The sequence below is a fragment of the Camelus bactrianus genome, chromosome 3, assembly GCF_048773025.1.
Source record: "Camelus bactrianus isolate YW-2024 breed Bactrian camel chromosome 3, ASM4877302v1, whole genome shotgun sequence".
NCBI classification, from domain to species: domain Eukaryota; kingdom Metazoa; phylum Chordata; class Mammalia; order Artiodactyla; family Camelidae; genus Camelus; species Camelus bactrianus.
Window position 1 is genome coordinate 27,704,139 of NC_133541.1, and position 27,950 is coordinate 27,732,088.

A 27,950-nucleotide genomic window follows, 5' to 3' on the forward strand; every position below is an offset into this window, starting at 1 on the left:
AAATATAAAAAGATTGCCCAAGCAAGAACTCAGTTTTTTATAAAGGACAGTTATGAAATCTTAAACATAACTCAGAATACTACAGTACATAACCCATGTTGAATTAGTTCTGCCCTGCAGATCTAAGGTGCTGAAAGTCGGTGAAACTTTTCTATCTCAAGGCATTTTATACCTGGTCTCAAACAATTTCTCAAATGTGTACTTTCAGGATAAAACCTGTATAGCCATAGGCTCATAGTAATATTTTACTTAGAATGGGTTGTGATTATAAAGTGTTTTGGTACATTAACTCATTTGGTCGTCACGGGAACTCTGTGAAGCTAGTAGAGGAGGCAGTAGGTTGTAATGATTACATACATGGACTTTGGGGCCAGACTTCTAAGTTCACATTCCTTCTTAGTCACTTACCAGTTATGTGATCTTGGACAAATTACTTAACCTCCTTTTGCCTAAGTTTCCTCTTCTGTAAAATGGGGTGATGATAAGACCTACTAGAGAGTTGTTAGAATTAAATTACTTAGTATATGGTGCCTTAAGCAGTGCTTGGCTGATAGTATGCATGTATATGCAAGCTGCTACTTTTATTATTTATATCCAGTAAATGGTTAAGGGAATAGAGGCTCTAAGGAGAAGAGATTTTTTGTTCTTACCACTAGTAAGTAACAGTTCAGATTCTTGTCCTGCTCTTGCCTTGTCTCTTTAAAACAATATAAGTTTTTATTAAGTAGCTGTTGAATGAATGATTGTATGAATTAGAAAACAAAAATCCCATATTACCAGGCAGTTTGGAAAATTGAATTATAGAGTAAGATTTTTTGCTAAATTGGAAAGTAAATTTGACTTCCAGGATTTTCCAGTTGAAGAGAAAGAGAAATAAATTATGGTATTTAATGTGTAATCTAAAAAATAATATAAATGAATGTATATGCAAAACAGAAACAGACTCACAGATGTAGAAAACAAACTTGTTACCAAGGGGCGAGGGAAGGGGAAGGGACAAATAAAGGGTATAGGATTAACAAATTGTTGTATATAAAAAAGAAAAACAAGGATATACCATGTAATACAGAGAACTATACCCATTATCTTACAATAACCTATAATGAGGTATAATGGAAGTACTGAATCACTGTGCTGTATACCTGAAACTAACGTGATATTTTACATCAACTATACTTCAATTTTAAAAATAAAATAAACATGTTATGTATTAGGTCTTCCTGTTTCATGCTAATAAAAAATTAACAAAAGTAAAAAAAAGATTTTCCAGTTGAATATCTTTCTAAGGTTATAGAAATTATCTTAAGATATAAAATGTTGCTCAGGCAATATACTACCAAGCTGTAATAGGACTGGTGAACTTGTGTTGCAGTGAAGTGATAATCTCAGAAAACTTTTGCTTCTCACACTTTAATGTACACTTTAAATCTCCTGGGGGACCTTGTCCAAAAGCAGATTCTGATTTGGTGTGTCTGGGAGAGACCTGACATTCTGAATTTTAACAAGTTCCTGGGTGATGTCCCTGGTGCTGCTTTGTGTCCTGTACTTTGAGGTGCAAGGCATTAGAAAGGCTTCTGTGAGAACTGTGGAGCTATCAGACTGAGGCTTATATTAATCTTTACTCCACTTATAAAAGCACTTTGTTTCCCAAATGAATCATTTTAACCAATTCTTATTCTTGGTAGATAGGTGGCTAAGGAAATAAGGCTTTGAGAGGATAATTAGTTCAAATTTTGTGAAGATATGAGAATGGTGTATGCATTGTTGTGACTGGCAAGGTGGGCCTTTTTTAGGAATAGGACAAATGGTAAAACTCAGGGGCCCCAGTCTGAGCTGGTGAAATTTACCCCTACGTTTGTAGTTGTAAAAGAAAGCCTTCTCTTTTAGGTGGGGGTAAAGGAGTGGGAGGGAAGAGTTTCATTATAAGGGTCCTAGAAAGCCAGGTTGTTCCTTTTTAATTCTGTTATAGTACCTACCCCCACCCCATCTCTGGCAAGCTCAGCCTCTGTGGTTTTCCATCCCTGCCTAGGATGGTTAATGCTGTGGGTAAGGATGGGCTCTTAATACATACCTTAGTAAGTAATAAATGAAAAATAAATACCACTGCAAATGATAAGAATGTTACTAGGCTTTTTAGATTAGTATCTCTTAAGAAACAATCTGCTTTTTGATTACATATGAAATTCTTCTGTTGTTTTCTTAATGATATTTATTTTCCAGCTTTATTGAGGTATAACTGACAAAAATTGTATGCATTTAAGATGTATAATGTGATGATTTGATATATGTATGCATTGTGAAATGATTTCCACAATCAACTTAATTAACACATCCATCACCTCACATAGTTATTTTATTTATTTTTTTTTTGGTGTGGTGAGAACACTTATGATCAACTCTTAGCAAATTTCAAGTATACAGCACAGAGTTATTAACTGTAGTCACCATGCTGTATATTTGATCCTTTAGAACTTATTTTATAACTGAAAGTTTTTAACCTTTGACCAGAAACTTCTTAAAAAACATTAATTTTTCTAAATGTAACCTGGAACAACATTCAACAGATGAAGAAAATTTCTAAAACATAAGTGTATAAGTGCTCTGAAACGATACTATTGCTAGCTAAGGTGGTAGAGACATATTGAAGGTTTTCTGTGAAAAATGACATACGAAGAATAATATCACAGTAGTGAGCAATGTGGGAAGAATTGAAGAGGATGGAGGTCAGGGAAGGACATAGGGTACTGTTCATAGTTCCAGATGTGAGTAAGTTTAAGGTTAGCCATGTCATTATGGAATGTCATGAATTACCTAGTCCAACTCTTGCTTTCACAGGTGAAAAGGCTGAGGTTCTATATAGTTAAATGACTTGGTGAAGGTTACAACTGGAAATTAATCTCAGAGTCCTGTCTAGATTTTAAGTCTTTGTACTTAAGAGAACAAATAAGAATGAGCTGACGTATTCATAAAATTTTAGGGTGTTAGGAAGTGATAGAACATACGTTCATGGTAGCTTTGAAAGTAGATGTGTCATTTGATATAAATCCTGTTGGCTAATTACTTGCCATTATTGTCTGATAAATAAACATAGACAATTGTTATCTTCGTGTTTATTGCTAGTGTCATATTTAAAAAATATGATTTCTTATAAAATATAAGAATGAACTATCCTTTTTAAGTTTCTCAGCCCTCACACAAATATAAAAAGTTGTTTAACAGTGTACTCTTAAGTCATGTTACTAAGAAATGTTCTGTAAGATTGAAGTTTGCAATAGGGCATTAATGGTTTGAAGGTAATTTAGAAGTGGTTTGGGAATACTGCTAATTGAAGGATTGGAACCAGCTGTGAGATTTAGATAGGAAATTGTCTTTCCTTCCTGCAATATTTTAGACACGTAACTTTACATTTTTGGAGGAAGATTTTAAACATTTGATAAATGGTTTATTTTGAAGCTTACCTAATATTTATTATAGCATTGAGAAGTATTCAGGCTTAATGGTATACATCTTTTAACCTTTTTTGTTTATTTATGTGTGTTATATCTATTAAATTTTTTTGAAGTTTTGGTACAATATACGTAACATAAAACTTGCCGTCTTAACCATTTAAAAATGTACAGCTCAGTAGTGTTACATTGTTGTGCAACCAACCTCCAGAACTTTTTCATTTTGCAAAACAAAAACTCTGTACCCATTGAATGACAACTCCCTATCTCCATCTCTTCGTCAACCCTGGCAACCACTGTTCTTTCTGTTTCAATGAATTTGACTATTCTAGATACCTCAGATAAGTGCAGTCATACAGGATTTCTCTTTTTGTGAGTGGCTTATTTCACTTCGTATACTGTCCTTCAGGTTCATCCATGTTGTAGCAAGTGTCAGAATTTCCTTCCTTTTAAAGACTGAATGATATTCCATTATACATTTATATCACAATTTATTCCTTCATCCATGGATGGACCCTTGAATTATTTCCACCTTTTGACTATTGTGAATAAAGCTGCTATGAACATGAGTGTACAAATACCTCTATGAGACTCTACTCTTTATTTCTTTTGGGTATATATGCCAGTGGAATTGCTGAATCACAGGTAATTATTTTTTAAATTTTTTGAGGAACTACCGTACTGTTTTCCATAGCAGCTGCACCATTTCCCTTCAGCAATGTACAAGCATTCCAATTTCTGTTTATCCTCACTAATACTTATTTTGTTTTTCTTTCTTTTCTCCCTTAATAATAGCTGTCACATTGGATGTGAAGTGGTTATCTCATTGTGGTTTCGATTTGCATTTCCCTTGTTATTAGTGATGTTGAGTATCTTTTCATGTGCTTCTTGATCACCTGTATTTCTTTTTTGGAGAAATCTCTATTCAAATCCATTGTCAAATTTTGAATCAGGTTTTTTTTTTTAAATTGTTGAGTCAGAGGAGTTTTTTTAATAATACATTCTGGATATTAACAGTTTATCAGATATGTAATTTGCAGATATTTTAGCCCATTCTGTAGATTGCTTTTTTGCTGTGTTAATTGTGTCTTTTGATGTACAGAATGCCTTGGTGGTTTTTTGAAATCTCAAATCTTGTCAAATTACTCTACATGGCTCAAAGCTTAAATTTCAGATTCTTGACATTGTATACTATCTGGCTCATAACTAGCTCTCTGGGTTAACATTTAAAAAAAAAAATACACACACATACACAGCCTACACCACACACCCTTCCCCTTTTTCCTGCCTGGCAATTTGAACTCTAGCCAGGCAGAAATATTTGCAGTTTAGAAAGTGTCAAGAGTCATCTTATTCTCTCCTTGATGTCCTCCACATTCACCTAAGGAACTTCTATTTTTCCAAAGGCATCTCAAACATCTCTTTTATGAAACCTTTTCTAATTACCCTCTACTTCCCCAGACACAATGGAATTTAGCCCTGAACCCTGTGTATTCTTCTCTCAGCATCTGAAACATTTTAGTTTGCTTATTTGTTTACCTGTCTGTTTTGCTTTACTGACTGACAGTTCTTTGTGAGCAGAATCTCTGTTATGGGACTTTTAATCTATAACTTAGTTCCTGGTATGTGGTGTGTAGTATATACTTAAATACTCAATAAATGTTTGTTAAGTGAATATGTGATTAGCGAGTGAATGAATAAATGAATTAATTTTAAGTCAGTCTTACTGGATCTCCACAGTTACACCAGAATGGACTCTAATTCTGGTTGCTTGTGGTACTGCACTGATAACTGTTTCCGGTATGGTTTCTGGGAGGAAGTAGCACTCATTTTCAGACTCCTGGTTGGGAATCTCCATTCTTCCCCTGACTCCTAGCCACTTTGTGGCAGATCCTTATTACTGAGTAGACTTTTTATTACGGCTTATAGTACTATACATATACAGCTTTTTAAATTTATGACAAATTTACCCCAGAAAGTTTATTTCTGATTTGCAAGTCTTTTGAAAACACTGTAAGGATGTATGTGCATCAGATGGAATTGCTCATGTTATTCCAGTTTGCTGTCATTGTTCTTATTGGGGGTAAACCAAAGAGCCTGGGAAATAATCCTTTGGTTGGCATTTAAAACCAAACCAAAGCAAAAACTGGTATCTTTTCCCCCTTTACATTAAGACTGTAGCTCTTGTTATGAATTTTGGTAATAAATGACTTCATTGAAGTCTTATAGTTTATGACATCCCTTGGCAGGGAAATCTTGAAAATATTTTACTGTTATAGCAAGTTTCACACTAAGCCATATTTCAAAAAGTCATTAGTAAAAGTTCTGGAAAAAGAACAGTCACCATCAAGTAATATGCTACCAGAAGATGGATTGCTACTATTTTAGATGATTTAGTTGTGCCAATTATATGGGCTTTTTATGAGTTATGCCTACATGATTTCCAGTAAAACTTTTATTTTAAATGTAAACAGCATTTATTTAAACATTTAATTCAGTCCTAATGTAAATACTAAGTTGTTCTGTGTTCTTGTAAGTTTTTTCTTTGAATGTCAGAAATTGTCTATATATAGGCATATTCTGCACTGAATTCAATGAAATAATTTTCATCCCTCCTTTTGGTGACAGTGTTTCTCTTTCTTGAGTGATGAAAAAGTAATTAGTTATGAAATGAGACACAGACGATAATAGATTCTTCTCTAAGTAAAACATTTGAACTGTTCTCCTGTTTCTTGCAAGAGTACTTAGCACCTTTATATGGGCTTTTATTTCTTACAGATATTGTCAGCTGCAAAGGTAGCAGTCAGTGGTTTACAAAATTTAATATAGGAGTAGTCTAGAATTCGTTTGTTCAACTTTTAAATTATTTTGGAATTTGTGTTGAAATATTGGTATCTCTGAGATAGGTATGTGTAGTTCTTTCCAAAAGATAGTACTCTATACCGTGATGTCTTTGTCTTGAAATAAACTGCAAACTCTCTAGCAGTTCCTTGGGTTACTATGAGGTTAGTATTTTTGTTTAGTGCCTCTTGGTTCCTAATCTCTTTCTTCATTGATCTGTGGTGGTAATGTATTATAGTCACCTCTCAGATGCAAACCATCTAAAACAAAACTGCCTTTAGTTCTCTATTCTTGTAACTTTTCATCTGCTTTTAGTCTGGGGTAGAATCATTTGGTCTTCGAAGGTTTTCACTTTTGGAAAACCTTCAGTTATCCCTGACTCTCACTCACCAGGCTCACCTGATGGATAGCACCTACCTGTTTTTCTTTATGAACATAAACATTAATGTTTGAAGATATATTAAAAATTATAATCTAATATGATTTATGAGGCCATTAATTCACTCCAGAAACTTTTGTCTGTGTCTGCCATATACCAAGTGTATTGTGGACTGGGGACCCAGAGGTAATATATATGCACAGTCTTTGAGGAGTGTCCATTTTGCAGTTTGGTTAGGGAGTGGTGTGAGGGAGATAGGTAAAACATTACGATGTATTGTGGTAGGTTCTGTGATAGAGACAAGGAGAGGTGGTCATGCGAGTGCACAGAAAGGTCATTTAAGCCAGAATTTGAAATGTTGAGAAAAGCTTCCAGGAGCAGGTCACATCTGAATTGAGTCTTGAAAGGTGAGTAGGAATTAGCCAGATAAAGAGGAAGAGAAGCCTGGAAATAGACTAACATAAATGACCAGAGAGACAGGAGGTAAGCCTTAGGATAACTGGTGGCTGTCGTTTATAAAGCATGTACTTTGTGTCAAACTCTGTATTATGAGCTTAAAAAAATTTTTTTTTTTTTTTGCAAGGAGATGTAATTAAGTTTACTTTTGTTTTTCATGGAAGTACTGGTGGTCGAACCTAGGACCTCAATGTATGTTAAGCAAACAGTCTACCACTGAGCTATACCCTCCCTGCTGTATTATGAGCTTTAAACCACTTCACAGTAACCTAAGGAGTAGGTGCTATTATCCTTAGTTTGCAAATGATGAAACAGAGTCATTACTCTCCCAAGGTTGTGGCAGGTTTAATGAGTGTCAGAGCTAGATTTTAAAACCCTAAGTTTCCTAGCTTTTTGTCTAGGCTGTTGCGTTTCCTTCCAAGAAAGAATAGTTTCAAGATGGAGGAAACAACAGTTAAGTAGTTATCATGCTGTTGAAAGGTCAGGTGTGCAGGTTAAGTTCTGAAAAGTGTCCTGGGGCACTTATGTGACTTATTTATTCATTCAAGTAATATTTACTGAGAGTCCCTTAAGTACCAAGAATTGTGCTAAGCATTAGGAATTAAGTGACAAGTGCCAAAGTGGTAGAGGTAGAAGAGTGAAAGAAAGTAGAAAACTGTAGTGTGAAAGTACCTTGATTGTAGAGGAAAAGATAGTGACACTGCAGTAAACATAGGGGGAATGTGTGTATGTATATATGTGTGTGTGTGTGTGTGTGTGTGTGTGTGTGTTTAATATGGGAAATACTTTAATAGTTTATATGCGGAGGAGAAGGAGCTATAGTAGGGGAAAGATTTAAGATAAAATAGAAAGAGCTGGTGATTGATTGGTTCATCAAAGATCCTAAAGAATGAGGGAAGTTAGGGACCAAAGTCTGTTAGATTGCACATATTTAATGAAGTAGATTGCAAGATAATCCTAACATGAATTTATAATGGCTGTAGAATTTTAGTATGATTACCCTGCTCTTGAATAAAGGGGAATTGGCTGAATAATGAAACTTCTTATTTAAATGATCACTGTGATCTCTTATGTCTGATTTATGCATCCATCTTCTCTAACCCTCAGTTACTCTGTCTGTAACTTTTCTAACATAGCATGTATTATATATGTATTATATTGAAGTAGAGTCATTGATGTTTCCCTCTTAGACCATATGCTTCTTGGGAGGGAAGATGAGTAGGACCTATGTCTAATGCCACTAAGCATCTGGTATAATCTCACTTTAATAAGGGCTTAGTGAATCGAATCAGTGTATGACTCAATTCCATTTGAACAGCAGTTTTTTTTTTTAAACTTTTATGGATTAAAAGGTATATCCTATATAAATTTTGTTGTCTAGTATAAATTGAGTACATAAATACTTTAAGGTATGTCCAAATACCAGGGTAAAGAGGACTTAAAAATTTTTCCATACTGAGAGAGCCTTATGGTTTCATACAACCTAAAGAGTTTCTTATATTTATCTTTTTTAGAGATTTAAGATAAAGTTATTATCAGCTCAGAGTGACCAATTGCAATCCATCTAGAAGTGTAGAAATAAGACATGCTCACACAGTTTTGTGTTAAAAAGCTAGTGATGCAATTTTTAAAAATTACATTTCCTGTTAGTGTAGTATGTAGTTCTCCCCAAATATGTTATATGACTTATCAGTGTCATGGAATTTTCTTTTTTCAGAATCCTGTCCAAAAGATCCCTGACTCGCATGAGATAACACTAAAGCATGGCACTAAAACAGTAAGTTTCAAAAATTTGATTCTTTTCCCTCAATAACAGGGCTCTTATGGAAAAGTGAAGTAATAAGATGCATTTGTATTAAGATCAGTTACACAATAAACTGATATCATAAAGCTATGGACATTAAGGAAAATAGATTACTTTTCTGCTCAGTCAAAATAGCCATTGCGTTTCATTTAAACCAGGAACACTTATTGTCATTGTTATTGTTGGCGTTACAGTCTTTCTTTGATATAGGAACATTGTAAGTGAAAGAAAGAAATGAAACTCAAATACTTTCTTTTTTTATGGTGTGGGAAAATTTCTCATTACCCTTAGCTTAATTTCTGTATCAGTAAAAGGCCTGAGTTCATTTTTTAGGTAGATGTTGAGATAAGAAATGAACATAACACAGTTAATGAATGGCTTGATTATATTATTTAGATTAATGGATTATATTTATATTGTCATTTATGTTATTTAAAATTGGTAATTAAAATTTTGAGGAATAAGTTGAAAGTATTTTATCTTACTGTAAAACCATTATGAATGATAGTTGAATGAAGTTTGTGAATGAATGAAAGAATAAAATTATCTTACTTCCCCTTTACAATTAAAAAAAAACTACCTTTTTCTACTGTCTCACATGTAAAAAAGTAGGAAAATACATCCCATAATGAGAGGGAAAATGTCAATAAAAATAGGCCCAGAAATAAAACAAATGATATAATTAATAGCCAAGGATGTTAAAATAGTGACATTCTCACTAAATTTTTTGCTATTGAAAGTATAATTTTTGTAAAATATTTATGTTAAAATACATTGGGTTTATTGTTATTTTAAATGAAGTAAACAGTAAATATTTTTAAATGCCTTAAGTTTAATTTTTGCTGTCAATATTGTTACACATAATTCATATAAACAGACATTCTTGGGGGTCCTCAAAAGATTTGTAGTGTAAAGGGTCTTGCAACCAAAATATCTAAGAACTGCTGCCTTAAGAAATTATTTCCATTTAATTCTTGATATTATATCTATGTTTTATTAAATCAGACTTTTGATATTTTTATTTTGAAATTGTGAAAGAATTTTACTAATTTTCATGTTTTTAAGTATAAGTAAGGAAAAAAGTTATAGACTGTTAGTACCTGAAGGAAGCATTCCTATCCAGAGGCTTTTACAACCGAGAGATAGTTCATCTGTTTCACATACGTTTTATTTAAATATTCCTGTTTTTTCAAATCAAATTTTATCTTTAAAATATATATAATAAAAAAACTCCAAATTCCTTATACATTAAAAATCAATTAGAGTTTCTAATTGTACTTTTAGATTAACTAATTTTTTTTGCAGTCCTGCCTTTGCCCTGTGTGTATTTCAACCTCTTGGAAATATGTCAGAGATTAAGAAGGTGACTGTTTGGCTGGTCTTTTTTTTTTTTTTTAAATAAATTATTGTAAAAATATTTACACATTCACAGAAGTATAGAGAATAGTGAAAGGAATTCCCATATATTTATCTCTGAGCCTTACCAATTATCTACATAAGGCCAATCCTGTTTCATGTATACTTTACATTTCTAGTAAACCTCCCTCCCTACCACCCCATCTACCTACTTTGTGAGATTGTTTAAAAGCAAATTCCAGGTTTCACATGATTTCATTTGTAAATGTTTCAGTATGCATCTCTAAGAGGTAAGTCTGGGTATGTCTCTCTTTTGCCTCCTCCCCCTCTCCTTTTCTCTCTCCCTCATAATCAGAACATCTTCAATACATCTATAATTTTTCCAATGATTATTTAATATCATCCAGTATTCCATTATTGTTCACATTTCTTCAATGTCCCATACATATTTTTACAGTTAGTTTGTTAAAATCAATATCCAAACAATGTCTGACTCACTCTTGAGAGAGTCATTGTGTATTTATGTTTTTAATCTGTAAGTTTTTCTGCTTTATTTCCTCATTGCCATTGAGAAATATATCTATTTGTTGAGTATACTTACTGTTGACTTAAAACAAATATACTGCCAGATATTTCTTCAGCAAAGATAAGTTTATTTGAGATCACAGAGAATTATAGTTTGGGGTCTGCAACCATGGTGAGCCATGTGCAAATTCCTGCATGGCAAGGAAAGGAGAATCCTTTTATAGAGGTGAAAAGGAAGTTGAGAGGGCTGTAGCAAACAGAGTCCATGGCTTTCCACTGACTGAGTCCTTACAAGGAAAGAAGAGGGGTCTTTCTTCTTCCTATTGGGCTCTACTGTCATCGCAGGGCTCCCCCTTCTGGTCTCCCAACTCCATTTAATTGAGGTTTCTGTTTATTAATTTTTTACATTTCCTCCTTTTGATGAAGATCTTTCTCTGAAACCAATTAAGAATGAGTTAGATTACCTAGTTTCAGTGGCCTTTTGTCCCTCAGTGTTTGGAAGGACCTGTTTTGAGTGTAGTATCAGATTTTAGTCTTTTTATGTAAATTAAAATAATTCTTACAACTCTATTGTTTTAAACCAACATTTATATGAGTTCCTTTTTTATTTCAGTGTGATTAAAATGCACATGAAAATTAACTGTGTTCTTCAAGTCTTTGGAACACAGGGATTGAGAAGTAGTTCAGCAGATCCTGTAGATGGACATGTATGGTTTTGTCCACGTGGAACTTACACTCCTTTTTTTTTCTCTAATTTTAAGAATTTTTTATTAACTGATTTACAAATACCAAAAACCTGATACATGTTATCATAAATAAATTTTATGAAAAATAGCTTTTTCTAAAACAAACAAAAAAATTTAATGAGGAAAGTGATACTGTTTTATACTTTTGCAAATCTCTTTAATGTGTGGCTTAATAGAAGAGAGCTGGATTATCATATCTGCTTTTTTGCATTCAGTTTTTCACAATATCACACATCATGTAGCCTCTGAAAAAAAGGCAAATAATGTCTTAGTATTGTAAAAATAGCTTTGACTTGAAAGGGTCTTGTGAACCCTCCCAGACCACATTCTGAGAACCACTGCTATATTGTTATCTCCTCATTTTACATGTAAATGCACTAGATCTCAGGGATATTAAGTGAGAAATCCAAACTTACATGACCTATTAATGGTAGGATACAGATCCTAGAGTATCTCTCACTACTCTTGGTTTAGATTCTCAATCACAAACCAACCTGGGAAATACACCCTAAATGCCTGTGATATTCTCTCTAGTTGCAAGGACTGTCACAATATTACTGCTCCTTCCTCCCATTTAAAAAAAATAAAAACGAAGAGGAAAATCAACAAACATGATCAATTCTGCTTTAGGCTTACTGTGTTAGCATTTTAATTAGGCTCTTAATTTGAACTAAAATGCTAAGGCAAATTCTATTGCACTCTATTCCATGTAAGCTGCTAATGACAAACTGCATAGTAAATATAGAGAAATACAGAAAGCAGATTAACCACAGTCTCACCATTTATCACATATTCTATGTCTGAATACTATTCAGTCATATCTTAGGAAAATTTTCAGAAGCAGTGGCTGAAAGGGTGGTGAGTTTATTAAGAATTTGCAAATAAACTGGCAGTCATTTGGAACTTTTTAGATGAAATGGGAGTTTTCCTGAAATTAGATATTTCCCATTCCTTAAACAGACCTTATTTTGTCTTAATTAAAAAAAAAAAAAAAAAAAGGAGTCTTCTTGACCACTTACGGATGATTTCCTTTATATCCTACCAGATGGTCCGAACAAGGATCATAGCCTTGTTCCTGTAACCAATGTAATGCCCAGAAAAACTTATCCAGTAGAGGCAATTCTTCCCAAGGAATCCACTTCCAACTTTCCTCTTTTTTTTTTTGGTTCTATATCATGAGTCACATCCATTTTTTCTTTTATTAGTATAATGACATAATGGTAAATCTCTTTCTCAGTGAACGAATTCACAACAGAGGCAAAGTGGGCATTTTGTAAGTGAAGAACTGTTTCTTCCCAGGTTTTCTTTTGGGCACATTCTTCCCAGTTTACCCTAAGCTTCAAATGATGCCCAGGAAGTTGAAAACTGCAGGCTTCAAACAACCCTATCCCTTTCGCCACGTAATCAGTGAGGATGCCTGCAGCTCGTCACCATTCCTCCTGCCATGACTCGAGGCCTCTGCCCCTATGGCTCCACACCACCATGACTAGTAGTCGTAGGGTAGGAGTGGAGTTTACATTCTTGAGAGGAAGACAGAAATAGAATAGACAAGCCACAAATGAATTTGTGATTTCAAATTGCGTTGTAGGGAGATGAACACTGGTGGGGTTAGCCTTATCAGGAGGAGGGACACCTTTTTATTTTCAGCAAGAGAGAAGAAGGCTAGAGTGGGCATGGAGTCTAGTAAGTTTGTACTTGGTCGTAGCAGAAGTCACTTCTTAGACTTTAAAAACTTTTGTTTATTTATTTTTATTTTTGATTGTTTTAAGTTTTAAGACACATTATTCAGGCATAAAAATGACAGTTCTCGTTTGTATGCATTCTTTAACACACTTAGGGTACATGTCTAATTTAAACATATAATAAGTTATTAATTATGTTTATGTATAATTCCCTTCTATTCTGAAATCCATATTTGCAGGTAGTAATTGAAATGAATATAAATTATTTTGTCTATACCTGGTTTTAATTGCAGTAATTCTATTACATTCAGTTAACATTTCAAGTCTATTTATTTTGGAGAATTGATTTATAGTAGCTACCTTTATATAAAATTATGATTCTTTTACTGTCCCATTTATATGGTAATCATATTTAATTTTCCTAATGCAGTTCTTTCCTTCTGAAAGGGCAGTAGATCCAGGGACTAACTGCTTTGATAAGAATATCAAATGTAGCTTGAGAATAGTGAGTGACACATTGGATTTTATATGTGAAGTTGACCTTGAAAAGTTCTAAGGGAAAGCAAACATTTTGTGGAACCAGTATAAGCGATATTATAATGTGGTTAGTTACCTATAAACTCAGCTTTACAAATAATTGTTTAAGGTTACTGTACAGAGCCATTTAGCTATATGGGCAAGATAATTTCTACTTTGTTTTATTTCGTTAAATAGATTTAAGGTTGACAATGAGTTAGCATTCCTCATTTTGATAATTTTAGACTCATATGTTCTTCATTTAGTGATAGTCAAACTATCTTAAAAGGTTTCCTCAAAATTGCTTATTGAAAAAACTGAGGTGTTTGTAAGATTTGTACTTACATACAATTTTGTATGATGAACTATTCTGCGTACATGATAGATAAGTTGGGGTAAAGCTGATGGTTAGATTAAATTAAAAATATTTTTCTTTATTTCAAAGAAATAATACTCATAATAACAAAGTCAAATAATATAGGAGGTGTTGTCCATTTTCGCTTTTCAGAAGTAAGAACAGTTGGTGATCTATACTTCCAATACCTATAAGGTAGGAGGTTGGGTTAGAGAAAGGAAATAATAGACTCTAAGTAACTTTTCTCCAATTAATTTTTGTTTTTTTTAAACCAGGTTTCTGCTTTGGGTTTGGATCCCTCAGGTGCCCGTTTGGTGACTGGAGGTTATGACTATGATGTTAAGTTTTGGGATTTTGCTGGAATGGATGCTTCTTTTAAGGCATTTAGATCCCTTCAGCCCTGTGAATGGTATGTATCATGTACCTTAATATCTTCATGTTTGAAGACCGACTGCTCTTGTCATTTGAATTCCAATTATGATGATTTTTACCAAAATGCAATAAATTTATATGACTATACAATACCTTCGTTACTCAGATGAAAGTAAAATGTACCTTTTACATTTCTTTCCTTTAGTTTAGTAATTGTTTTTCCTTTAGTTTCATTAGCCTATGTTTTAAAGACATTTTCTATTTTTTGTTGTTTTTAAAAAATATTTTTATTTTGAAATTGTTACTTTGCCTGGTTTATTTTAAAACACTTCAGTAAATACTGTGTAATATTATATATATATATAAATATATATGTACAACATATAAACCAATACTCAAGTGCTAGTCAGTGCTGCACTGTGCAGATAAATCAGGTAACATTATATCATAAAGGGCTTTACGTGTTGCTGTCATAAGCTACCCTCTTATTTCTATTTTTGACTGTCTTTGATCTTGTAGCATATTGGATATCAGAAATGGATTTTCTTGGTGAACCTGCTGTCTTATTAACTTGTATAATGTATGATAATGTATGTTAGAAATGGCTTTCAATGATGATATTTTAAAATGTTCAAGATATATGGATTAGCTGGAATTACTTAGATGCAGTTTCCTACTCTTGTGTGAATGGGGTATAAGAATCTCACTTTGCCTTCAACCTGAACTCTTAGGTATGATGGTTTTTGCTTAACTTAATATCAGCCTGTAAACTCTGGATCCTATCAACTATATGGAGAAAATTCCTGTCTCTGGACTGTTGAGTGTTTGCTTCCAGTGAACCTTTCATGAAAGCATGATGGAGCATCTAAAAGAGATGCTGGGATTTTTCTCAGGCTTGCTGAACAGGTCAAATGAATTGTTTGGGCTTACTTGCTGATAAATGCTTGTGTAATTAATATCTGTATGTGGATCAGAATTGAGTCTGAGACCTCAGATTTCTCTGGCAGCTACAGTTATCTAGCCAAATAACCTTGTTGACTAAAGTTGCTCTGGTAAATATTCTATAAATCATCGATTTATAAATTTTGAGGTCATAACTCTTAAGCTGTCTAGTAAATATTTGAGAATTCTCTAAGTGGATCATAGCAGATCTATGATCAATTGGAAAGGAAGAAAAAATTAAAAATTGAGTATCTCCTATGATGGCTGGATTTAAATTAGCTCTTACAATTTAAAATAGGAACATTTGTCTTGAGTTAGTATGGTGGCCTTTTAAAAATGTGCTTAAAATATGTTGTATCCTTTTCCCCCCCCATGATAGTCTCTTGATTCATATAGGGATCGTGCTCTCCTTCTACCTTTACAACTATAAGCTAACTCACTGAGGACTGTCCAGTGCTTTTTAATAATCAGTTCTGAATAGAATACAGGTCTCATGAGTCTCAAGCCAGTGCTCTATTATTTACTAAACTATGTCATTTGCTGCACTGTTGTAATTGAAAATGCAGAAAAGCCGAAGAATAAGCTTATTTTCTCTTCAATAAGTGAATTGTTGCATCCTACATATAATTGTGATTTATCAAAGGTTAGATGGGAAAAGAATTCTTGACAATTCATATAAAATTAATATAAATTCTAATATTGCAAACATTATGTGAATCATGAGAACTGTTTGGCTTTGTCATCATTTGTCCCTGATCTCCAAATAATGTGACTTTGGTTTTTTGTGATTTTTTTTTTTTACTCAGTGAGTATTTTATATCTATTTGTATACTCATCTATAATTCACTTTTTACTGGAAAAATTTCAAACATAAGGTAAAGTGTTGTATTAATAGCCATCTACCCTTCACTTAGATTTAACAGTTATAAAAATTTTTCTGTATTTATTTTTGTAATTTTTTGAAATATTTAAAAGTAAAGACATTCTGTTTGTATATAACAAAACAGAGACAGACTCACAGACAGAAAATAAACTAGTGGTTACCAATGGGGAGAGGGAAGTGGGGAGGGGCAAGATAGAGGTGTGGGATTAAGGAGATATGAACTACTATGTATAACATAAATAAGAAACAAGGATATATCATATAGCGCAAGGAGACAGAGCCTTTAGTTTGTAATAACTTTAAATGGAGTATAAACTATAAAAATATTGATTCACCATGTTATATACCTGAAACTGATATAATATTGTAAATCAACTACATTTCAGTTAAAAAAAGTATAGACAGACATAGCTTTCACTTTGAGATACTTGTATGTATCTTTAAGAATTATAGACATTTTCTTAGATACATGTAGTTCCATTATTCTAACAAAATTCTTTAGAATTCCTTAATATTTCTAATAAACCTTCTATATTTAAATTTCTCCATTTGCCCTCAAAATATGTCTTAATGCCAGTCTGTCAAACATAGACCCAGTCATGTGATACACATCACATCTATTTTGTGCCTCTCTTACATATCTTTTAATGTATACTGACTCTTCCTTATCATTTTCTTTCTCATAACTTTGTTAAACAAGTCCAGTTGTCCTTTATAAGGTTCTTCCTCCCTGAGTTTCTAATTGCTTTCTTATAATATCATTTAAGTTGTTTATCTCTAGTATTTCCTATAGAAGGTCCAAAGGCTTGATTATAAGCCATATTATTTCACATTAGGTGGCATGTGTTATCTGGTTGTTGCCACTTTCAGTGACTAGCAATAAAGATTGACCCCTGGAGCAAGTTGGGACACCTGACTTCTTCATTGTAAAGTTAATATTATATACTTGAGATAGGCAATAACTCTGTGGGAAGATACTTGGGTACCATGTAAATATCCAAATTCTAGTCATCCCTTCACTTAATAAGATAAGCATCTGTTGATAACTTATACTTGAATCAGTTATTTCATTGCAGGCTGCAAGTGATTTTCTAATTCTATTGTTTCATCCGCTTTTATTTGCTGTCATTCTTCTAAAATAATTCTTTTCTTCTTTAACTGATATTATTTGGTTCCCCTGAAATAGTTTCTACTGAAAAGTCAGGATAAATGCTTAGTTATTTTCCTTTTATTACTCACTTTTAGCTTGAGTGTTGGTGTGGATAAATGAGTTATTGGTGGTGATTTTTTCTTTTCTTTTTTGATTTTCAGTATTTATGGTTTTAAACTTTTCATGTGTTTCAGCCATTTGCAGTCATTATTCTTTTTGATGTTTAAATTATCCCCGATTTGGCCAGTGGGAGTCCCTGATTGCTATGAGTTTTGACATGACCTCATTAGTCTTTAAAAGCTTTCTTATTTTCTGGCACAACATGATGTAGGCTTTCTTTTACATTCCTTTCCGAGTCCCAAAATGAGTATTTCCCCACGGACACCTGTTTTTTTGGTGGAAATGTTGTTTAAAGACCAAATCTGGATGCTACACATGTTCATTGATATTGGGGCATCATTGCTTGTTGACCTTTTCAGTGGAAAGAGATAGAGGTACAGATACATGTGTGTGTCTGTATCACAAGATCATATTGATATTTCCATTTAAAAATTTTAGTAAAGTTTTAATTTCAGCGTATTTTTTAATTTACAGAAAAGCTGTAAATCTGATCTGGTGTTCAGATATACCCCAACCCAGTTTCTCCTGTTGTTAACATCATACATTACCATGTCTTACTACATTTGTGACAATTAAACCAACAAATTACCATTAACTAAACTCCAAACTTTATTTGGATTTCACTTTTTAAAAAAAACTAATATCCCATCTAAGATATTACATTACATTAAGTCTTCATGTCTGTTTAGTCTCCTTTGGTTTCTTATAGTTTCTTAATCTTTCTTTGTTTTTCATGACCTTGACAGTTTTGAGGTGTACTAGTCAGGTATTTTGTAGAGTGTACCTCAATTTACTATTTTTTTTTCATGGTTATACTGAGGCTATGGGTTTGGGGCTGAATATCACAGAGATGAAATGCCCTTCTTATCACGTATCAGGGGTACATACTATCATGTTTTTCAGGTTTCTTCATTATAAAGTTACTTTTTCCTCCCCTTTCCATATACCATTCTTCTGAAGTAAGTCAACAGATGCTGCTCACACTTGGGAGAGTGGAAAAATTAAGCTCTGCTTCCTGAAGGGGTTGGTAGTTACACAAACTACTTGGAATTTTTCTATAAGGAAGAATTGTCTCCATTTATTTATTTATTTATTTATTTATTTATTTATTTAATAATTTATTTCTTCCAGTATTGGCGACTGGCTATTTATACTTCGAATTTTAAGTCAGCACTGTATTATTCATTTTATTGCTCAGATTGTTTCAGCTCTGGCCATAATGAGCTCTTTCAGTTTGGCTCTTGACATGCCTTTTTGTTTGTTTATTTGTTTGTATTTCCTTATTTTTTGATACTGTCAGATGCTTCAGACTCATCTTATTTTTTCTTTACTCCAGTCCTAGAATTAGCCATACTTCTTAGCCGAAAGGCATCAGAAAACAGGATCTAGGTGCTCCATGTGCTTGTTGCTCCTGGGGTGTCACTACTTCTAGACCTTCTCAGCCAACAGAGCTACGAAGTTTATGCATGTATGTGGGTATATCTATAATTGCTTCTGTATCCTTTTGTATTTATATTAAGCTAAACATGAGTTCATACTGCAATCTCTGACTCTCATCCAATACACAATGGTTCATTCTAGCCTTCCTTCTTCTTCCTACTTGGAAACTTCTGCTTTCCTCCAGTGAGAAACCTGGCCCTTACCACCCCTCCATTTACATATTTATTTAAGCCCAGTATACATGTCAAATAGTTTCAGAATTGTTGATCTGTACTCCTGTTCCAATTTAAATTTGATATTACAGGGTGTTTTCTTACTGTCTTTGATTTTTATACTCAAATTCAAAGAGAATGTATTTTTGAGGAAGACTTACCAGTCAAGACCAGGAGTTGGCAAATTATTTTTGCAAAGGATCAGATAGTAAATATTTTAGGCCTTGCAGGCCACAAATGATCTTTGTTAAATTTATTCATCTGTGCATACATGGGTGTCTATATAACATAGTATTAAATTTAAATTAAATTTTTAAAGAAGAAAGTGCAGTGCAGTTATTTCTTTTTTTTTTTTTTGCTTTCGCTTTCATTATCTTTATTTTGTTAGCTCATTGTTCCAGTTTTTGATCTGACATCTCATACACTGATGATCAAATCCTTGTTTTTTTTTTGCCAATTAAAAATTTGTTAAGTGTGCAGTAAGTTGTCATTGAATCGATATTTGTTAAATATGGCAAGAGTCAGAGTTCGGTATGCCATTAGAAACCTTTCTTTATTTTGACATTGATTTATTGAACAACTTTTTAGATTAAGTTGTTTACCCATGTAAGAATCTGTGCTTACTTATTTCATAACTTTACGGTCACGCATCTATATTTTTCCTATATCATGTGCCAAGAAAACTTGAGGGAATTTGTTGACTGTCTTGAAGATAGAAAAGCACAATATGCTGCTTTCAGACCATCTCCTCACCTGTAGTAGCAGATGCCAGAATTTGGCTGATATCCAAGAGGCAGCATTATAAATGAATAAGTGGATGTCAAAGATATATTTACACACAGGACCCCCTTAGCCATTCAGGAGGGGAGGTAGAAGTTCTAAGTTTAGGGATGAGACTGAGGTAAAGTGTTCTGGATTTTGGGCACCTCTGATGAATTTATCCAATGCTGTAATATTCTTAGCCTCGTTCTCACTCCCCTGGGACACCTTAAAAAGAACGATGTTGAATGTTTTCTTGATCTACCAGTATAAAAATAAGATTTAAAAAACGCTTTTCTTTTGTGTTGTTTAACTTCTTTTCTGATACATCTTCCATTTTTGGTATTTTGAAGTCTGTTTTATAGTTTGTTTTGGACTTCTGCCCAGCATCAATATTAGATTTGTGGATCTCTAGTTTCTTAAGTCTTCCTTTGTCCCATTTAGTGAAAATCAGTACTTACATTTTCTCTGATCCAGTCTGCTAGTCACTTTTTACTTTCCATATGTTTCCTCACAGATTCTTAATAATTATATAGGTTCAAGAATCAGAATCCTTGGGATCACAAACCCTTCATGCAAATCCTCTATGCAAAAAAGAAGAAAAAAATGTAGATAAAGTAAAACTTCTTGTAAAATTTTGAGAAGTTTTCGATCACTTAGGTAGCCCCAATTAAGAATTTCTTATCTTCTGGCCATTTGAGAAATGGCTAGATACTCTATTTTCTTCTTTTTAAAACATTTAAATTAATCAAGTAGTACATAAGTTGTTTTCATACAGAAATTAAAACATTACAGGTAACACTAAAATACATCCTTGATCATCTTTATTTTAATCTCTTTCCTAGGTATCATTTTCATGTATATTCTTTGAGTTTTTTTCCCATCAAGTATTAACAAATATCAAATATATCTATCAAAACCAATATATACTGTATTTGTTTTTGCAAATGGTATCAGATGGTTATTAGCCCATAATTTTTTCCCCACTCACAGTATTGCTTGGAAATTTTCAGTATCACTACATGTATACTACTGTATTCTTTTCTGAGTGCTCCATAGCATACTATGTATAATTTACCCTAGTTCTGAAACTTTAATAGGCATCAGATCCATCTGATGGGCTTGTTAAAATGTTAAATGCAAATGCTGGGCCTCACCTTTAGAGTTTCCAATTCTTTAGATCTGCTGTGACCCAAGAATTTGCATTTCTAACAAGTTCTACTAGTTAGAACTACGTGCTACTAGTGTACCTGATCTGAGGACACACTTTGAAAAACACTATGCTGATTAGCTCTTCTCCCCTTGATGGATTTTAGGGTTGTGGCCACTGTTTCACTATTACAAGTAAATGATGAGGTGATTATACCTCATTGGACATATGTGTAAATTGAGTGTTTCTCAAGAACAGATAGCAAGAAATGAATGCCTTTGGTGCACATTTAAAAATGTTGACATTGTCAAATAACCCTTTTTCGATTATTCATTTTGTAAAATGTGACATGGGTTTATCCCTGGGAAACAAGGAGGCAACGCAGCTACATACTTTGCTTTCAGTGCATGAACTGAATAATACATGTGCAGTGACCGGTCAGCCGCAGACTTTGGAAGAAGTGGTGTGACTGGTCATTGGTCAGGATGCACGTCTGCTTTTTATGTAATGAGTTTTGGACTGAAGTGCTAGCAGCAAAGCTTGTACTTTACAGTTACTCACAGTTAATATACCATAGTGACTGAAATTCAAGCCATGTTGTTGGGGCCTGGTATTCTTTATCTAAACCATGGTAACTGAAATTCATGCATATTGGAAGCATGTAAAGCAAGGATTACCTGTATTTGACATAAAAAAAAAATCAATGGGACATATAGAATGAAATAGCTTTTTTACTGTTGAAAAATATCCCTCTACCCTGAACTTCTGGTCTGCTAACAGATCAACATGTTAGTGATTAGTTTGGAGATTATATGCCAGGTGTTTTGCTTTAATTTCTGGGATAATTTAGTCAATCAGGTGTTTTTTTTTTGGTCAAATGCAACACAATTTTGTACACAGTAAGTATTGATTTAAGTGATTTTGTATTATTTACATTCATTTTTGAGAAAGCTTTTTGCAGTTTTTATTAGTATACAATGTGGTTTTCAACAGTTTGTTAATCATTTGTGTCAGATGTTCAACCTTTTTAAGTAGATGAATGCTGCTATTTTTCATCAGGTGTTTCTTGTGTTAAAATTGCTATTCTTATTTGACATATAAATGTTAAAATAATTTTCTATTTCAGAAGCCATCAAAGATTTATAAGTGAAGACATGGTTGTTTTGGTCATGCATTGTAGGGACTGTCTTCCCAAAGCCATTTTGTGAATGGGCACTTACTGAAACTTCTCAGTGTATGGATAACATTCAGTGTGAAGTCAGACAGCCCTGCATACTTTAGTAACTTTTGAGACTTTGCTCATGAGAGGTTTCTCAAGCTGGGGTTTATGGGTATATTCTCAGGGGCTCATGAATTCTTTTCATTAATTTAAAATTTTTGTTTTTTTCATTTTGATAATCATTTGACACAACCCTAATGCCTGCATTTGTTTATCTTTGTGTTTAAAAATCACCTGGGCTCAACTGCTACTTTCACTTTCAGTTGCCATGGCCTCATGACAAAGGAGTAGACACACCCTTCATATGTAATGATGCATGGCACCAAGTGAAAGCTTACTTTGTCATAAAGTGTTGTATGAATAGAGTTTCCATGATCATTGTAAAGGAGACAATTGATGGGAAAAACTGAGTCATCACTGTAACCTAGTAAAGTAGGCACGTGCTCAAGCAGGCAACAGGTATTCGTTAACTTGACCTGATGGCAGGTTACAGGACTGTGGCAAATAGCAGTTTGGTCTCACAATAAAGAAGTTGTTTCATTCTCTATGATACTGTTTCAGCAAACAGCATCTTAAAATTAATTTGAATTGTATTGATTCTTTTGTTACAGTGTTTACTTAAAAAATCACTTTATTGAAGTTTAATTTATATACCATAAAATTCACTCATTTTAAGCATGCAATTCAGTAGTTTTTAGTAAACTTACAGAGTTGTGCAACCATTACCGCAATCTAATTTCTGTCACCCTGAAAACAAACCTCATTCCCGTTTGTGGTCACTCTCCATTTCCACCTTCAGCCTTAGGCAGCCACTAACCTTTATAGGTTTGCTTTTTCTGGACATGTCATGTAAGTGGAATCATACAATATGTGGTCTCTTGTCTCTGGCCTCTTTCCCTGAGCATAACATTTCACCCATGTTATAACATATATCAGGACTTTCATTCTTTTTTATGATTGAGTAGTATTCTGCTGTATATATAGAGCATATTCTGTTTGTCCATTCACCATTTGGAGGACATTTGGATTGTTTCCACTTTTTGGCTATTATGAGTAATGCTGCTATGAACGTTTGTGTTCAAGTCTTTGAATGGATATATGTTTCCTTCTCTCTTAACCTAAATAGGGAATTGCTAGATCATATGGTAAATTTATGTTTAATATACTAATAACCTGAAAACTGTTTTCCAAAGCGACTGCACCATATTACATTCCCACCAGCAATATTATAAGGGTTCCAGTTTCTCTACATTCTCACTAACATGTGATTGTCTTTTTTGATGATAATCATTCCTGTGAGTGTGGAGTGACTAGTATTTACTTTTAAATTTAATGTGAATTTGTGGTTTTATAAGAGTTGTTAGTATAAGGAGCCCAGTTACATGTTCATACTCAGTTAAATAATATTATAGTAAAATTATTTGTCATCACAAAGTGATCTCCAAACCCGCTTTCCCACCAAAAGGAATGTATTATTACTGAAATTAAATGCACTACCTAAGGAATTGGGAAAAGTTGTAGAACAGTCTTCAAAATATATTGTGTTAAAACACAGTATAGAATAGTATATAGTTTTTTAAAAAGCTTGGAAAAATAATATAGTCTATTTGGTCATTTATGCATTAAGTATTCTTGGAAAGGTTCACAGGAAACCAATAACATTAGTTATCTGTGGGGCAAAGAACTGGTTATCTGGGAGACCAAGGTGAGAGGAAAATGTGTAATTATTTGCCCTTTAATATCTTTTGAGTTTTAGGCACCAGGTATATATATTACTTATTTAATACAGAAATTATTATTATTATTTTTTGCTCAAGAACAAAGATATGTTTTGTTTACTTAAAAGTAATGATAATAATGTGTGTCATTATCATAGCTAACATTTATTGAGTCTGGCCAAGTTCTTTGTATCAGTTAATCCTCATAACTGCCCCATGTCATAGGTTCTTATGTTATCTCCGTTTTACAGATGTGGAAATGGAGGCTTAGAGAGATTAATTAACTAGCCCAAAGTCATACAGTAAGTGATAGAACAGAGATTTGAATGCAGGCATTCTAACTGTAGAGCTTGTACCATTAATCAGTATGTTACACAAAGGCACAGTTGGATTAAAACCGTTCAGAGTAAGTGCCATCATAAACCATCAAGGATGTCTGTATTTGTTTAAATTCATTTATCTATAAGACTTAGTTATCTCAACAATTTATTTACTGCCTATGCCAGGTAACTGAAGTAATAATACTATTTTAGCTTTTAGATAAAGTTTTAAAATTAGTTTACAACTGATATTTATGCAGCATAGTAGTTCATTTATTTAACATAATTGTGTGATAAATTAGTGTGTTTTGTTAAGGCATTTATGCTTTCTTTTGTTTTTCATGTTATCAGTTAGTTCTAAAAAAAGAAACAAGATGGATAAAAATTCCTCTTGGAAAACTGAATTCATGATTTTGTGTATGAGTTGATGTGTAAAGAAGCAGAGTTACATAAATTTCAGTAATCATATCATTGTAACTCTCATTTCTCCTGGCTAATAGCTCATTAATTGAAATTCAAGTTAATAAAGTATTTTTGATTGAACTTTTTATAATTATTAATGAATTGGTAAACTTGCTTTATGAGTTTCTGTAGTAATGTTATTTTCTAAACTATTAGATTTTGCAACTCTTAGAGTAAGTAACCATAAGGCCAAATATGACTTTTCCCCTATAGATAATCATTCATCAGTGGCATCATTGATTAGGCTCTACTTGAGAAGCAAAGTAGAATATGAAATCCATCTAGCTACTTCAGTTTTGCACAACAGGATTTAATTTATTTGCAGCTAATCTTGGATATCACCAATAGGCAAGAAAAATTTGGATGATACCTTCATTTGTAAAGTTAGTAGGTTAATAAAATCACATGTCATTCTTGGTATATCAGAACAATCCTGGAGATGACAAGACTGTCTTGTGGTTTACTAGCTAGAAAGGAGGTTGTTCACATGGTCTGTAGGAAGGAAGTTCAGTGTGGGACCATGTGCATCACCAGAAAGGTTTAACATGTGGTGAAAGGGGTGTGGGAAAGCACAGTTAAAATTCTTTGGTAGACACCATATACCTGAATATATTTTCTCCTTTGATATTTTCCATTGTAAAATTCTATAAGCTTAAGGACGGTTTTTTGCTTAATTTCTTGGGTTTCTGTTACTGTCTGTAACTGCCATCAAGTTACATAATTTGTGAATTTTATCTTATTAACTAAAAACCAGTGACCTCTTGGATTGTGTCTCAGCTCAGATGTCAGCTCTTCAAAGAGACCTTTCCAACCTGTTAATAGTAGCTCATCTCCTCACCTCTCTACTGCCACCCACTCTATCCATTGCTTTGATTTGTTTTCTTTATAGCACTTATCATTATCAGAAATCATGATCTGTTTTTTATATTTGTTTACTTGTATGCCAGCACCTGGAATAGTGCCTGGCATATAATAGGAATTTATTATTCATTAAATAAATTATAAATAATAGAATATTTTCATATTTTTCTGCAAAAATTTCCTGTTGTGTGGAATAAAAAACCATTTCCACTAATATGTGCCTAGTTTTTTAAAAAAGAAAGGAAGTATAAAGATTTCTTTTCCTGGAAAATCTAAAATGTTTGGCTTAAACCATGTCAGTTCAGGGCAAATAAGGAGCAGGCGATTTTTGAAATCTCTGGCTCTGCATTGTTGTGATGCATTGGGCTTCAAGCCTCAGGTTGATATGTTTAGCTATTTTGAAAAACAAAAAACAGGACATGTAATCTCAAGGTAACTGATGAGCGATGCATCTTATCATTTCCATTCATTTTATATTAAAATTGACTGCGCTGAGCCATGTGTTCTACTTTCTGAAATGATATTTATAGTCCTTGGAATATATCTGTTGGTTTCTTTTTTTGATTAAATAGATCCAGAGTTCAAAGGAAAAAAAACCTACCTTTACCCAATATTTCACCCTTCTGAGTGAATCCTGGGTTCAGAAATTAAAAAAATTTCTGTTAGTAGAAATCAGAATGGGTGAGTCATTGTTCTAGCCATTGGGCATGATACAATGTCTTCTCTGCTTATTTCACTGAACTTGTGTCATAGCTGTCAGTTTTGGTGGAGATAAAAGGAAATTTCATTACTCTCCCAGACTTCCATTGAAGTATTTTCCCCGCCTTTCCTTTCAATAGTGACTGGTTTATATAAAATTCAATTCTACAACTGAGCAATAGTCCAGGGTCTATATGTATGTTGGGTAAAAACTTGAATTCTGAGTTATAAGTCTGAGTTTGAATTCTGCTTTAACCAGTTCATTTGCTGTATGACTAAGCAACTTATTTAATCACTTTGACTCTTGGTTTCTTTCTCTGTAAATAAGGTGAACAATTTCATTTCTTTGGGTTGTGATAATGATTAATGAATAATGTATGCACAGTGTGTGGCACAGTGCTTGGCACTGGGTAAAGCACTGTAAATATTGGCTTTTTCTGTCTTAGTTATTGTTTAACATGAAGGAATTTCAGTACCTAAACTTTGACAAGTTATTATCTTTTCTGTATTACTTCTCATTACTTAAGATTTTGTTAGCACCATGAAATTGGATTGTGCTTCTAAAAACTTAGACTACTTTTTAAGCTGTTATCTGTCCTGATTTCCTTTTTATAAGTGCTTGATATCCAGTTTTGATTGTCTACTATCTCTTCTCCATTTCCCTTTTCTTCTTTCTGACCCAGTTCTCTTTTTCTTATTTTTTCTACAATCTTTGAAAATATCTTAAAATTAGTCCACTTTACTAATTTCTCACTGTTTTAATTCAGTTCTTTATTGCTTTTGATGAATTTTTAAAAATTAAATATTATTTTTAAATGAACTTTAAAAAAGTCATATTTATTCAAGTATGATTTATATACAGCAATACTTTTTAAGTGTACAGTTCTACAAGTTTTGAGAAATGTGTAGTCATGTTGCCACCATCACCACCATCACAATCAAGTTATAGAACATTTTCGTTATCCCAGAAAGTTCCCTCTAGCCACTTTGCAGTCATTCCCTTTTCCTGGTAGACTTTTGGGTTGCTTCCAGTTTCTAGGTATTATGAATCAAGCTGCTTCCTCATTTAAATCTTACGTAGAATACTGCAGCAGTCTGATTCCTCCCACTATTCATGCTCAGTCCCCTTAATACCTTCCTGACGCATTTTGACTAAAACTCAAATGCTTTGCTATGATTTCTAAAGTCCTTCCTGATCTGACTCCTGCCCATTTTTTCTCTTTTCTTAGTGTGATCTAGCAGAATGTCTGAGGGATTTTACACAGTACTTTTTTTCCTGCTTAGAATACTCTTCCCCATCCCCTGCTACCTGCTCCCTCCTCACAAACATGGTTAGTTTCTTATGCTTATGCTTAGGTTGCTACCTGAATACTGCTTTTCTAGAGAGCCTCTCTAAACAAGGGCTCTCCCATTATTTGCTCCCTCAACACCTTTTATTCATTGTTACATGCTGAGCCCCTGTTGTTCTGCTATTAGAATTAAGCCTTGAGTTATTTCCAACATAAACATTATCATAAAGGAAGTTATTGGGAATAAT

General features: G+C 33.3%; 1 protein-coding gene and 1 pseudogene across 1 annotated transcript in view; one reads left to right on the plus strand and one right to left on the minus strand.

Annotated features, from left to right (window-relative positions):
* The window catches only part of WDR70 (WD repeat domain 70), a 233,651-nt gene that overhangs the window by 34,360 nt on the left and 171,341 nt on the right, over positions 1–27,950 (plus strand). The window contains exons 6-7 of the mRNA XM_074357233.1: positions 8,840–8,899; positions 14,382–14,515. Coding sequence (XP_074213334.1) covers positions 8,840–8,899; positions 14,382–14,515 — 194 coding nt within the window. The remainder of the gene's footprint in view (positions 1–8,839; positions 8,900–14,381; positions 14,516–27,950) is intronic.
* Positions 10,157–13,899, minus strand: LOC123617507 (nucleotide triphosphate diphosphatase NUDT15 pseudogene; annotated as a pseudogene).